This window comes from Poeciliopsis prolifica, unplaced genomic scaffold (genome assembly GCF_027474105.1).
Source record: "Poeciliopsis prolifica strain line A6 unplaced genomic scaffold, Auburn_PproV2 SCAFFOLD282, whole genome shotgun sequence".
Lineage (NCBI taxonomy): Eukaryota > Metazoa > Chordata > Actinopteri > Cyprinodontiformes > Poeciliidae > Poeciliopsis > Poeciliopsis prolifica.
The window spans coordinates 2,143-17,374 of NW_026562657.1; the positions used below are offsets into that span (position 1 = coordinate 2,143).

The 15,232-nt window shown below is 39.8% G+C and overlaps 1 protein-coding gene and 1 long non-coding RNA gene across 2 annotated transcripts; one reads left to right on the plus strand and one right to left on the minus strand.

The window, feature by feature from the left end:
• Positions 1-378: 378 nt before the first annotated feature.
• On the minus strand, positions 379-5,432 carry LOC129357689 (UPF0711 protein C18orf21 homolog; the record flags this gene model as incomplete). Its single annotated transcript, XM_055026763.1, is given in 3 exon segments — positions 379-608; positions 1,883-1,905; positions 5,136-5,432. Coding segments are annotated over 3 exon segments (348 nt in total), but the record flags the coding sequence as incomplete, so codon positions are not given.
• A 1,384-nt stretch (positions 5,433-6,816) lies between these two features.
• On the plus strand, positions 6,817-14,487 carry LOC129357687 (uncharacterized). Its single transcript, XR_008605551.1, has 2 exons — positions 6,817-6,966; positions 13,796-14,487. It is a non-coding gene; the product is annotated as an uncharacterized LOC129357687 (long non-coding RNA).
• The last annotated feature ends 745 nt before the right edge of the window (positions 14,488-15,232 follow it).

A 15,232-nucleotide genomic window follows, 5' to 3' on the forward strand; every position in this document is an offset into this window, starting at 1 on the left:
CAAAGTAAAATGCCACTCTGACTAAAACTGAGAAATGTTATATCTGGATGCAGATAACAAAATATTTGCAGTTAATAACAAAATTGTCAATAAAAGCAGCTTGGAGTCATTTTGAAAAAGCAGTGACAGACAAGAATAGCAATAGCAGATACTGCACTACAATGTACTGAATATTACTCAATACTCTAATGACGCACAACTTTCCAAGTTGATTGATGTGAACAAGTTTATCTTGAGGCTTTTTATTTAGAGCTATAGTCATTATATTCAGTTTTCTGTACTTTAAAACTTGAGTTTTTATGGGATGAGTTTACATAGATTTTCATAGTAACTGCCTCTAAATTGTGATTTTGGATCCACGGGAAATTCTGAACTCACCACCATTGAAGACGACTTTTGGAAGCGGATCAGGAGCTTTTTTTGCGCCAGGCTCAACCGTTTTCCTCTGGCTTTCCGAAGCAGGACTTGGTTCACCCGCGCCGACGGACGGCACTTTGGCCGCAGCCGCACCCGGTGATTTTCGGGCTTCAGCCACTGATAGCAGTACGAACACAATGACATGTTCTGCAACAAACTGAAGACCGGACCTTTGTTTATCGGCCGTTGTCCTGAAATGACAAGAGCAAATCAGTCAAATGTAGCAAATGTATGGCAATTGAGAAAGTTAATTATATTTATGCATCTCCAATCACATTACTCAGTCTCATCTGTTAAAAATCAATCAGAATTGAAATCATGTCAATTAACCAACAAGCCCTAATGCCACACTTGGAGAAACAAATATGAATATATCACATTTTTTTTTTTTTTTAAGAATCAAAATATCCCTGTTGTGATACAATATAGTCACTTATCTAGAATATAATGACTATATTGAGTGTCATGATTTGATCACAGGTTTAATTTTAGAACATTTCTCCTCTCTCTCCAAAATGCAAACTCATTCTCACGCTGGTGCATGCAGGCAAAACAAAACAAACCACGATAAGAACAATATGGTCAACAAAGCAAAAAGTTAAACAAGTAACTTTGGAACCAAAATTACAACTTGAATTAGACTAAATATTCAAACAACAGGAACAGGCAAGAATGCATCAAGTTTTTAGACAACCGATAGCCATGCGTCATTTCAAAAGTTTATCAACTTCTAAACTAGCAGAAGACAATTAATGACTTTAAAAAGCATTATCTGACATTTAGTCATCTACGTACATCCAATAAACAATTTACCATTACGAAGTACTTTAAGAGCAGCATAGACGCATTCTTTGGAATGAATCATTCCAGCTCAAACCAGAGTCGCAATGAAGGACTTTGGGTGGAGTGTACTAGTGAGTGTGGAAAACGTTCTGATGTTTTGTTCAATATTGCACCTCCTGCACTGAAAACAGTTACGATGCATGTACATTTGTTCCCAAAATCTGCAGCAAATAGTCTTTAAGTCCTCTGATTTTCACAATAAAATTACCGGTAGTTGTTCTTGCAACAATACTGTATGTTCTCCAGACAAGCCAGTTGCTTCTTCCTGAAGCACCGCCATCCGTTCTATTTGCAGAGTGAAATCTTAGCAGTCTTTGTGAAGTAGCATCGCTGTCTGCGCCCTGATGTGGTTTATGCTGGCACGGGTCTGAACATGCACGTGCGAGCGCGCGCTTGATCCCAACTCGCAGTCTGCTGCAGACAGCTGGATGGCGGGGTATGTTTGGCTGAGGATTAAGTGAGTTTCATCAACCTTGACAAGCTGGTGACAAGGTCCTGCTCGCTGCTTCATTTTGTGGTTCTACCTTTTACACTTTAGGCCACAACTGATGAAAACATGAAAGAATTTAAAGGAGAACTTCAAATGAAAGGCGAGATCAGAGATGAAAAGGATTCAACTTACTTTCAGCCTGGTATGGCAGGTGTCTGTGAAAGAGGAACATGAGATCAGATTAGCCTTCAATAAAATTGTAAACAATTTAAATTATTACAAAATATGTATGCTTTCTTGTGGATTGCATTAGGATATTTGTGCATAACAAAAAAATTGGCCACAAATATAACTTATTCTTTCGATACTTCTTGTTTATGAATAAATTTCCGGAAACAACCTTTTAGAGGACGGAAAAATCAATTTAGAAAAAAATGTTTGTCGCCGACTTCTCTTCTCCTGTTATGTGTGGTGGAAAAATTCCAACCGGAAACCCAGCGGGGTCTGTCCCGAGCAATATAGGGCAAGTTCACCTTCCCAGAGGGCCTTGTCAACTTTTAGAGCATTCTCAATGAGATATTTGCACAAACATTTTAAATAAGCCACCGATAAGCCCTGCTAAAATTAGCTCTGGGATTGAATCAATGACTGGGGTCATTAGGAATCCAGCTGCACGTGAGGCCGGCCGGGTCAGGCTAATGGAAAAGAGAGGGAGGAGAATATCGGGTTGTTTTTAATCTGGAGCTGGCCCACAGTGGGAAGATACTGCATCCCACTGCTGGCCAGCGTTGAACTTTTTCACATTTTGTCACATTTACAAAAACAAACTTCAATGTATGTTAATTCTCTCTGAGCTAGATGGGGTATAATGAATCTGATGCTTTCTGTTGTGGACAAAGATTTGCAAAAAATCATTAATACCACAAATTAAGGACTGGAAAACATTTTCAGATCACATCGAAGCCTTTTCAGAAGATGCGCAATTAAAGACAAGCTGTAGTCCTCTGCAGAGCACCTTGAACAGTTGTTTAATTCTTCAGAAAGCTATTTATTCTAACATTTTCTGCTAATTAGGCAATATAATATTTGATTCCCTTAAGATCCAGATGCAAAACCACAATTCTGCCTTATTTAACCTTAAAGGAGAGCGACTACTACACCGCCTGATTGCATAAAACCTCATTTTGAAGTTTTCCGGCACGCAATCAAAGCAAAGACCCGGGATTTTCTGGGAATTCAGTCCTCTTCCTTTTTCTCAGATGAGCCGTCTCCCAGAAACTGCAGACCACAACGACACACCCCACTGCAGGGAACTCATTATCATACTTGTCATGCATCTCCTTTTAAGTGCATACTTCGCTGTGGCGATAGAGACTGGAGATATGTGCTGTAAACATGAACTGCGGTCAGCAGGGAGATGTAATCTGTAAAGGACTGTGTTGTTCATGTGTTCATAAAGAAAAAAAGAACACATACTTAAAACTGTAACTGATATTGATATTAACTTTTATAGACACTCAATGTTAATCTAAACAAACGTTGTGATGGTAGACAGCATCCGTGGTGATTCAGTGTATTTTATTTTCTGTCTCTTACTGAGATGGAGAGTCAAAGTGGTGATTAAAGGGTGTGACTACACATTCACCTCAAGAGAAAAAATTAGACCAGGCTTTAAAAATTATTTTTAGAGAATAAGCAAAACTTTCACAAACTATAAATTGGTTTTCATTCAAGCTTCAATAGAAGTATTAATGTAATAACTCTTTTGTTTGTTTTTCTTTCAAAATCAAAAACTGGTTAAGTAAAGGTACAAAAAAGGACAAACTTTAATGTACAGTAAAAACTGATTTAATGTAAAATAATGACAAAATTATGAATCATAAGATAAGTGCAAATATTTATATTCACTCTTTTGAAAATGATTGACCTAATTTAACAGAGGCTTTATTAGATTTTAATTTAAATTAATTTAACAGAGGTTAAATTAGATCAATGTTTCTAGTAGTCTCACAATAACTGGAATATAGATCACCTGAGCACACTGGTGTTTGTCAAGTGGGTATACTATAAATACACTTGTATCTGGTTAATTAATATTTGTGGCTAGAGATTGAAGAACACTCCAAGCAAATCAGAGAAAAGCTTATTACAAAAGTACATGTCAGGGGATGGATACAAAAAAAATTACTGAAGCAAAATATGCAGTCACTTACATTACATTACAAATTTGTATTTAACTATCATTATTTTTGTAGAAATCAGTTTTGATTTCTTTAAAAACTTTAAAGAAGAGGAAGTAAATGGTAATGGTAAAGTTGTTAACATAAATTTTGTTAATCAAGATAGCTTTGTAAAAGCATTAAAAGGGTAAAGAAATCTATGGGGCCGAGTACTTTTTATAGGCACTGCACATCAGGTCATGCCTCTCGAGTTATGATTAACTTTTAACATAATTTCACAAACAGTATCATCAAACTCTAAAAGAATCGCTTCTAAAAAATATACAAACAAAGACATGTAATCAAAGCATACTGACACTTGAATGTCGTCTGAAAAAAGGTGAAGACAGCAACAGTAGGCACAATTTATGAGCATTACACATCCACAAACTAACACTCTAGTGAAATAATGGTTGAGAGACCCTCAATACAAATGGGGAAATGGTGGAAGCACAAAAAACAAAAAAACAAAGAGGCATTACTGGGGGTTACTTTAATGGATGCCAACAATAACCTTCACGCACCTCTTCATGTCTGGAGAGACGCTTCAAATGGGGATTCTTATCGGAGTAATCTTCTACCTATTATTCAGTCTTTCATTTTTCGCCCTGGCTGGAGCCACTTTAATTAGCTCATCAAGTCAAGTGTAAAATTTTGGCTCTGGGTGATGGTTATGTCTTCCCTGCCAGGCACTTTGGCATAAAAATGAATTTTGATAGCCGTCTGGAAATGCATCTCAAAATTATGCCTGCTGCACAGTCTGCTGCTGTTAAAAACTGTCAAAATGTTCAGCAATATCGCAGGTTATCATAGCCAGGAAATATGAGGACTGGACCAGAGTACTAATGTAACAGAATAACAACACACACATCTGTAAAATATCCCTGATTTGGGTTAAACAGTGAAACTCGTGTTTCTGTTTCCATCCCTAGTTTTGACCACAGATTTATTGGCTATGGTGAAAGTCAAAACCATCTGTCGGATATGGACAAGGCTTTTGATATGTCAACTGTGGTCCGGTGGGCTATTAGTGTGCTTTAAAAGACCAGTGACAACAAAGTTACCAGTTTTAAACCAATAAAATCGAACTGCTGCCCTCAGTTACTGATGAAGGTCTTCCACCTAGCGGACTCGATGTGTCATTACACGGAAGCGGCACACAAGTGGCGTGGCTCTGATCTAATAATGCAAAGCGACGCCTCATGTTGACAAGAAGCAATCCTTACATGAGATACCGTGACAGCTCCGGGCATTTCTCCTCATACAGCAGAGACGCCTCCAGCAGAAACCGTGCAGACATTTCGTCAGAATGTGGCTGCATTTTCAAGACAAAACAAAAAAAGAAGAAGAAGAAAAGAGGTCTCCTCGTGTTACTGTTGAAGAGGCGAAACTAAACGGAAATAACTTCAAATAGAAAAAATAAAAAAGCTGAACTCTGAAATAGTCGTGTAGTAAAAACTGAGACTTTAAAGAAGCGATAGTAAACACTGTTGTCCTATATAAAGTGTGAAAATGATCACCGGGCAATCCCACACCAACTTTGCGTCGCATGGCTCTGATGTCAGCGACGTTGCATCATGGGAAACGGAGTAAAATAGTCTTTCTCTCTCGCTCTCTCTTCTCCTCTGTCTCACTATGGTTGTCAGAGTGAAAGTACATTTTGAAGGTAACCCCAATGCAGGCATCACGATTAGATCACGTTTTTTGCATTAAGAAGTATTTTTTATTGGTCGATATGGAACTCTAATCTTAGATGTCATGTTTTCATCAACTTTAAGTGAAAAATCACCATAATTAACAGAAATGGAGGATTGTGCAGCCTATAATTAATCTGTATAATGTGTTTTATGTAGTGCATTGAGTTACTGGAAGTAACTTCTTAAAATTGAAGTTGAAAAGTCAGTATTTTTGAATTTCCATTGAGATTATTCCACATTTTCTTCTTCTTCTCCAGTTGTGTATATGGCAACTGTGGATCAGTGGACAGAGCCATCAGTGAGACTTGTTGTACATTTGTCAGCTGGATCATTATGGTGTAAATTTTCCATTCCACTATACAGGCCCTCATTGAGATCCGCTTGCCATTGATGCCAAAGCCATTGAAACACTGCTCAGCTGATAAGACAGGAAGGATCCATCCTTTCATGTGTTTTAAGTCAAATTCTAACCCAAACATCTGGATGCGGTAGCTGAAATGAAGAGCAGGCAATGTTTTTCCAGTGTGTTATAGTGTTATTGGTGGGCCTGTGTGAATTGTAGCCTCTGTATTGAGATGTGCCACATCTTGACACGTCCTTCACCACGCTTATTAGTGAGTGGCTTTGAGGTTACTTTTCCTCGTATTCATCAGTCAGCATTAGTTTATCTAATGCTGAGACCGACCAGAAGTTGCATTATCACCTTCTCATTTGTCATCAACACAACCCAACACCAGCGTTAGATTAACATCCTAATTGACAACTTCAAAGTTTCTCCAGCAATCTTTTCTGGTACCGTGACCTCTGACGTCACAACATTTCTTAAATCTTATTGGACAATGAGAATCACTATCATTGGATAATATTGGTTTGGCTGTATTAACGTCCCTATATCCGCACTCAACGCATTAAACATTTTTTTATTATTATTATTATTGTTGTTTTTTAGAGTTAGCATCCTTGCCGGCTCTCCTAGCGAGTACAACTCCCTCGCTTATGTTTCTGCTGGAAATGGTTGCGGAGTGCATTTTGAGGGGATTCAGAAAGAAGGAGCCGGAGTGAGACTGGATAGTTCGAAGAGGCATCCGGGGAGAGAGACAGAGAGAGAGAGAGAGAGAGAGAGAGAGAGAGAGAGAGAGAGAGAGAGAGAGAGAGAGAGAGAGAAAGGCTGCGCGCACCTTTGGATAGGCTGTAAAAAGAAGAACTCGGGCAGACTGCAGGAGCGGGGACCGTCAGAGGACAGGAGAGACGACACAAAGGGGTTTGGAGAGACTCCACGCCAGAAGCAATATATACAGCAAAGCACCGCCAATGTGCAAAAGAGAGATGAGCGGCGACTTTTATTCACGTCTTTCAGACGGTAGGTCCTTTTTACACCGTCTGTATTTGTGAAAATAGACGGTTTATTTAAGCATTTCAACGAGGTTGCGTTAGTTCGCATCTAACTGGGAATTCATTGTAAAGCAGAAATGTCTGATGACATCATTTCGAAACTACTATTTTTACCCATTGAATTTTTTTTTTAACTTACTTACTTCAACTTTGGTGGTCTGTAGCCGAATAAATGTGGGAATTGTAATAAGTCTGGTTCCTGGTTTCATATTTATATTAGCATAATATGTACTGGTCCTCCCCCCAAGTTTAGCTTTCTCTGTCGGGATGCGCGCGCTCTTGAATCACTGAATGGATGGAGATGGCAGCTGTCACCAGACAGCTGGCCAGCTATTAAATCACCGGAACATAGAGCGCAGAACGGAAACCGGTGGAGTGAGGCTGTGGGAAGGGTTGCTCTTCACTTTGTCCGCCAGTAAATCCTCCTTATCAGGCTATGTCAGCGCTCACAAATGATTGAAATAGAGCGCAGCTCGCGGATGAAGGGATTCGCCCTCGTTGCAGGTTTAAATTGACTCCACAGGAGGGTCAGGCTGGGGGAGGGAACACACACACCGCCACACACCCCCACACAAACACACGCACACACACACACACACCCACACCCACCCACACACACACACACACACACACACACACACACACACACGCACGCACGCACGCACGCACACGCATAAAACCCAGCCAGGAAGGCTGACAAATGATGTTCGGAGCGTGAGCACATCCCCGGTCGGTGCAGTGTGAAGCCCCTCCAGAAGGAAATCGCTCCAGGACTGTAGTTTTCTTTCCTCTCAGTGACACGGATGTGTCCTTAACGCGTCCAGCGCCTATTAAAAGTTCAGTTTGCTTTATTTTGGTTATGCCATGGACAGAAACAAAGCAGTGTGTGCTTTTGATGTGTAAATAGAAATCTGAAATGTCTTGTCCATTTGCATTCCAGTACCATCATACCCAAAACACTGGAAGCCATAGCTGAACAGAGCCAGGGTACTCTGGAGGAGCTGCAAAGATTCACATCTCAGGCGGGAGAATTTGTTTACAGGACAATTCTTAGTTTTGTACACTGTACATTTGACTTTTATCTAAAAAATAAAAAATGGAGACATCTGAAAGAAGATGCTCTGGTTAGTGGAGACTTGGAACTTATTAGACTTATAAGACTTATTAGACATGCAAAACTTTGTGGGTGTAATAAAGATGTCATTGCACATGACTCTTAATCTGTCTTTTTGGGGTTGGTGGCAGTATAAATCTAGTGGAGTTTTCTCCAACAGACACCTCGAATGTGGTCTGCGTTCATGAAAAACTGCAGGGAGCTAAATACGGGGCAATTCTGTTAGATGCTGCAAAAGACTTCAGACTGAGTTGAAGGTTCACTTACCACAAATGACATTAAACATACAGCTGCATCCAGAGTTGAGTCATTTACATCAACGTAAGCTCATGTGCTAGAGTGACGCGGTCAAAGTTCATACTTTGTTGAGAATCCTTGGGAATTCTCTGCATAGACTTCTTCATTCAATCTACCTGAGACTGAGTTATTTTGCAAAGAACCATCAGTAAGTCTCTAGCTGTGAAACACTTTAAACGTCATAATCAGTAGAGTCTGATTCTACATTGTCGCTTTTGTTTGCCACTTTTTTCAGTTAATCATGTAATTTCAAATGGTCCCTTTCATTTTTACATTGGATCTCTTTCAGTAAGGACCAGCTTATCATTTAACTTATGCCCATATTTTCCAATGTTACTGCTGCTCCTGTGTTTTTCTCTCCCAGTGTGATATTTCAACCACAGATGTTCCATATCTACTGTTTGTTTTTCTCTCTCTCTCTCTCTGGGTTGTTTTGTCACAGTGGGGCTCTCCTGTTTCAGTTTACACCTTATTAGTTTTATGCTCTGCACTCAGTTTTGCGAGTCTCTTTTGCACCCTTTTCATTATTATCATCCATGAAACTACTTCTACATGATCTTGCCTTCCTCCTACCTCTATTTGGGTTCCGTAGAAGCCACAATATATGACACTTTGAGACATATGCCAAAAGACTTACATCTGTTATTGCAGTGCAAGGCAATTCTAAAATGTATTGATTGTAGGGACTCAAATGCACCACTATTTGGTGTTAGTCTGTCACATATGACATTGACAAAAAAAACTACAGAATTTTTCTCTGCAAAAATGTCTCAACATCATACTTACCCTGAAATTATGATGAGCAGCGTAACAGGTTGTCAGGTTGCCATGAAAGTTGGAGCACTTTGACTTTTTTAAAACCAGAACAAACTGGACATCTTTGATGTGTGCATGTTTAATATGAGTGAAAGAGGATTGTTAACGTCCCTCGTGTATGATGGAGGCTGTGCACGTGACCGTGCTATTGACACACACACAGAGGGTCATACCTCGGATAAGGCAGGACTAAGAGGACTCTTCTTTCACCAGCAGAAAGAGAAGAGGCACCCCCAAAAGTGTCGCGTCAGCATTTGCAGGGAAATGCCAGTCTCACTATTAGCTGCAGCAGCAGCGGCAGCCACAGAGTCAGCTGTCGCCTCTGAAACGCAACACCGCCTCCGATTATGCTGAGAGAGCTCAGGAGAGAAGGCCCAGCACTGCTCTGTGAGTGTGGCTAAATGCATGCATTGGTGTGGGTACACTCAGTGTCTTTGTGATGACTTTTCTCACTCGGCCAGTCATGCAGCTATAACAACCTGAGGGTCCCCTTCAGTCGGTTTTTGTCCTGCATGCTGATGCGAATCACAGTTATTCATCCGTCTGAGGTCATTCCCCTGCAGAGCTATAACTTTCTGTATATTGCCTGGAACATTGGTGGGTTTGTTCAGTAATGAGTGTAATTATGCAGCGTGGTATACAAATTAACGACAACTAATGTTCAGTGTTTTTCTTTTTCTTTTTTTTTTTGCTGTGTATATAATTAGATTTTTCTAGAAATTGACTTATTGAAGTGTTTTTAATTTTTTACTTAGTGACTGAGAGCACAAGCTCCTCTGATGCAATCTACTCGGGATGTAATTATCACAGAGGAGAGGGACAAGGTCAGTGCTTTATTTGATCAGGAATGATTCTTGTCTATGTGCAGCTTGGAAGTAGTCCATACTTTACTGATGACTATCCAACATTCAGATGTTACTTCCAGAGTATGATCTTTCACCTTCTGCCTGATTTACACAGTAATCAATAGGCGGAAGCCTTTAAGTAGTTTTTTTTTTTCTAAAGCAAATCTGTGAGAATAGTGTCATTTTATATTCAACGTTTGAAGTGATTACCCCATGGAGATTAGGTGTGAAGAAGGTTGAGTCACTGAAAGCTGCACATGTTATTTTTTCTTTGTGAAAAAATGTGAACACTTCATTTTTCCAGTTCTCTGGTCTTGTTACATATTTCTCTTAAAGTATATTTTCCCATTGAACACTAACTAGAGGATTAGTGTTTCTGTCTTTCTGTACACGGTGAGTGTCTGTGTGTACATTACTTTTTTATCTGTGCTCTGGATGGTGCATCAGTGTGCACGAGCTAAATATTGAGAAAAACAAAATATTAAGAAAAACTAAGGCGTTCTGCAAAGAGTGGTTCCCAGCATAAATAACCTGGTGAGGCATTCACACAAAAGCCAAGACAAGGGACAGAGAGGAGCAATTGTGGCATGTAACTTTGTCTACGTCTTTCTAGTTCCAGGTATATTGTTTATTTAGATAGCATGCACTAAACTGGAGTAATTTAAAATTTTTGATGGAGTGAAAAAATAAGGATCACATGCTGAAAATACTGAATGACCGATGGAGGATTTTCTGCTTAACGGTATGTAAAGTTGGCCGAGTGAGGATGGAAGGAGTTTGGTTTGCTTGGAGATGGAGCCAGGATGGCAGATCCTTCAGCCAGGCACGACTTTCTGCCAATAGTAACAGAACAGAAAATGACATAAAAACAACAAAACTGGCGTACAAGAAAAAATGCTGGAAATAATGCACATTACAAATTTTACACTTTTGTTTACAAGAATAATAATATAAAAAAAATAAAACCATGAATCTTTGTCCTTCCCCTTCTCAATCCTGCACTACTTTATGTTGGTCTATCACATAAAGTACAATCCCAATAAAATATACTGAGATTTGTGGCTGCACTGTGGAAATTCTGAAACATTCAAGCTTTACTTTTGAAACACACTGTAAGATCAGGAGAAATCACCACTCCCTATTAAGCTGAATGCTGTTGTCTGTCACAGATAACTGTGTGTCTGTTTGCCATTTATCTTCCAGTTTGTATTTGTTTTCTTCTGTCTTTGCTCCACCACGTTAATCCTGTTATTTTATGAATGAGCATGAATCTCAGACTGAACAGGAACAAGGCGTTATGCAAATTTGGAAAATTGAGTTTGCTCCTCTCTCTTACAACTATTTTCTCATGTATGTTGGAATCATACCGTGCGGGCTGAATTTCCTCATCTGCATGCATGAATTCTGGCTCTATCTCCCTGCAATCAGAGGAGCCAGGCCATTGTTACCACTGGCACAATGCACCATTGTCAGCTTCCTTTTGTGTGAATCTTTGAATAGGGTGGAATCTTCTACAAGGGGATGCACGGTGCTCACAATTGCTGCAGTTCACTGTCTGATCATTGTCCTTCTCACAGAGCAAAAGCTCTTAATTATTTTTAATCATAATCAATCGTTGAATAATTGCTTTTCCCAGTGGTCCAGGGAGGGTATTGAAAGGCATTGCCTCAGCAATGGAAGATTTTTTTTGTGATTGCAAAAATGTTGTTTCTGATGATAGTTCGATTGCAGAAAAGTGAGATTTGATGTCCTTTAGATTTGAGCTATTAATCACCTCTACGTTTCCAAGCCTCTTTCATTTTGTCTTACCGCTGCAAATGCATCTAATCTCAAAAACATCCACATGCCTCACAATCTCAGGTCTACATTTTACTTCCAAATTATGTTCCGTCTCTCTTTTGAGAAAAGAATATGGGCTGCACTAACGGCATTCTGCCCTTGGTTCTCTAGTCTCGCTAGTTTTTATTATTTTTGGGACATTCTGTCCTTCATCTCCTTTTCATCTGTCCTTCGAGTTCATATCCCTGTGGTTTCAAATCTAGGTTGGAGCCATTTTCATGCACTGAAAAAGGCGGGAGGAAAAATAGTTGTGTAATTGCTTCGCCGTACGGCGTCGTGAAATCAGAAGCCTGGTTTTAACCCGTCAGGCTGATGAGAGCGTCTTTGATAGGGCTGCAAGATGGGATAGTAAAGCACACCACAGCAGTAATTTTTGAAGAAATGTCGGGGGCGAGGGGAATCGTTTTGGTCTTTTGACATTCCCTTTCCCTATCTGCAAAAGGAATGTCATGCAGTCATGACATTTTTAGACCTTTGTTAATGACACACAAACTTAGAGTTCACTAAGCTTTGACCTTTTAATGACTGTTACATTACAAACTCCCCGAGAGATAGCAACAGACAGTCACAGAGAGTAACAAGAGGCTTAGGGATGTTCTAGATGTTCACCCTCTGGTTATTTAATAGCTTGATCAAATTATGTCAATGGACTTTGATATCTCAGTCTCCTAATCTGATTGAAGTCCAGTCAGAAGGATGGTTTCTTTTATTTCTTCTTCGACAAAGAAAGAGATTTAACAAATGTTCAACTTTTAATACCTAATGGTAATCTCAAGGTAAAGTTTGGGAGGAAAGAAAGGTGAATAAAACCAAAGAATAAATTTGACTTTGCAAAACTGGAATTGGCAAGAGCCCACGGTAAATCAGGCATAACGTTTTACTTTCTCTGAACCAAAGAGAGTCCAAGATCCCATCTTGGACTCTGTCTCTCTTTCTCTCTCTCTCTCTCTCTGTTTTAGGTGGAGAGAAGTTATGTTTCAGCAGAGGATATATCTGGGTTAATGACTCTGGTCTGTGTCCCTTTGTCCAGATGCTTCTCACTTTGGATTCAGACCCGTTTAAAAAAAAAAAAAAAAATCAACAGCAATCAACGTTGTTGACTGCAGCTCCTTTAGGTCATGAAAACATCCAGATTTAGATGTGAAATAAAAAGTAGTTGTGATTAATTTATAAGGTGTGTCAATGACATTTTAAAGGGACCTGGTGAAAAGCTGTTCAGTGAATTGAAAGTCAGGTCTTAGGTGTTCTGGGCACTACACTGACTTGTCCATGAGACCAATGGGTAGTGTATTCATTGGCTTGGTTTGCCCACATATCAAATTTTAACATTAGCATTCAGTTTTCTTCCAATGCATATTGCATACCTATCGTGACAATTTAATTTTTTTTCCAATGACACGCACCAGTTTCACCGCAGGGCTTCCGAACAGACATATCTCTGTGGGCCTGAGCGACTGGTGGTTATTAACCTTCTAGTAAAGCAATTTAGGCCAGAGGAGTGTTTTTCTCCAGCTGTCGAGTGCAGTGAATATAAGATGTAGCCAGGAATGCGAGAACCCTCATTGTAAGGTGAAAAAAGGTTATTTTTATTCGCCAAGTGATAAATGTGGTGTCTGTGAAGGTGCAGCGCCCCATTTGGCCCTCTCTTCATTGCTTTCATTCATTCTCCATTAGGATTTTCCTTATGTTCTAGCACTCTGTGTTCATTTCCTGCCCTCATCGGATTGTCATTTCTCTCTCTCTCTGCACCTCCAAATTTTCCTCATCTTCTTTCCGTGTCTCGCTAATACAGAATCCATTGTAACCGACTGTATCTGGCGTCCCTTCCAGCTCCCCTCCCTTCAAATGTGTTTCCTCTGTGACCCCCCTTGTTTTCCTCTTCACAGTGGATCTGCTGTCCAGGTCCGAAGGTGACTCGTTGGCTGGGCCAGAGGCTGCAACACAGGACATGGGTCCTGCCTCTTCCTACCACTCGTGTCTTGTGTTGCAGCCAGTGGAGCTGCCTGCTTTGACTGTCTGCTGCTCTGTCTGCCCTACTGATGATGGATTGAGTCTCTGGAACATAGGAATCCTGTCAAGTCTCAGACGTTATGACCAGAATCCTCACTTTGCAGCTGCCCCTGTGTCAAATTACAGTCATTTGTTGGATTTTTGAAGAGTGCCTTAAAAGTACATTTGTTTTCATGTACTTTTCATGTATGTTTTTTTGGCAATTTAAATCAAACATGTTCCCTACAGCTTTTGGCATTACTGATAAATAAATGAAATGAGTCGACATGTAAAACATTTTGTCATGAAGTTAATGTTTTAATGAAAAATGTTTCCAACTTTTCATTATTTTAATTTGATTTATTTATTTGAAATATGTCTTGACATGTTTATTGCTGCTGTCCTTTTTGGTACTAGCCATAAAGATCTAAAGTTATTAAAACCAACACAAAAAAGACCTTGTGATCATTTTGAAAAATTTAATCATATCATGCTGTCCTGATGCTGTGGACTCTGTATTGTGGTTCTTAAATTCATTCATTTCTTTAATTTTTTTGTTATTCAATAAAAGGATATTTTCACCATGAGATCACCTTTCTCTTGCTTATGTTTGCGCCCTCAGCAACTAAACATGAAACATACATCAAAAGTCCAACTCAGGAAATCTAGAAAATAAGTTGTTTCCTTCAAGCCAGAGTTAATTTTTGCACCCCAAAGGGAAAATGGAAAGCATTTAAAGTGAAGGTCTTGGAAACTATATACACTGCTGTCCAAAGGTCATAGGGGAAGAAGCCACCTGTTGTAGACATACAGGACAATATTGCAATCCAGGCCTCATTGATCACAACAACAGACTTTGCAGAAGGACACAGCTGTTTTTTAGTTTTTTTAATCTTTTCTCCTGAGTATTATAAGAACAGACAAGGCATAGTGAAAGAATCTGTCACCATGTTCCTCGTGCTTGGAGATAAATCCCTCTTTATGAGCGTCTGGGTGGAAGAGATCACAGAGTGGTCACGCATCAGGTGTTCCTGCTTTACCCGTTCAGCGACACACTAATAAAAGAGTGAGCGTGAGGGTGCACGTGGTTTAGATTGTGAAGCTGCCATCAGCGTTTGAATGACCGATTCGAAGACATATCTTGTGTGTGAAATTCCCCTGCTGTCAGTGTCGCTCAATTTAAATTGTTTATAAATAAAAAAGGAAGCTGAGAAAAGCCATTTATTGAGAGACTGGCCCCTTCCTAACAGAACAGAGAGAGGCCATTGCGATATAACAGAGGGGATCTGCATAGCAATTGGACGACAAAGGGACAGGACAGGACACTGACCCAT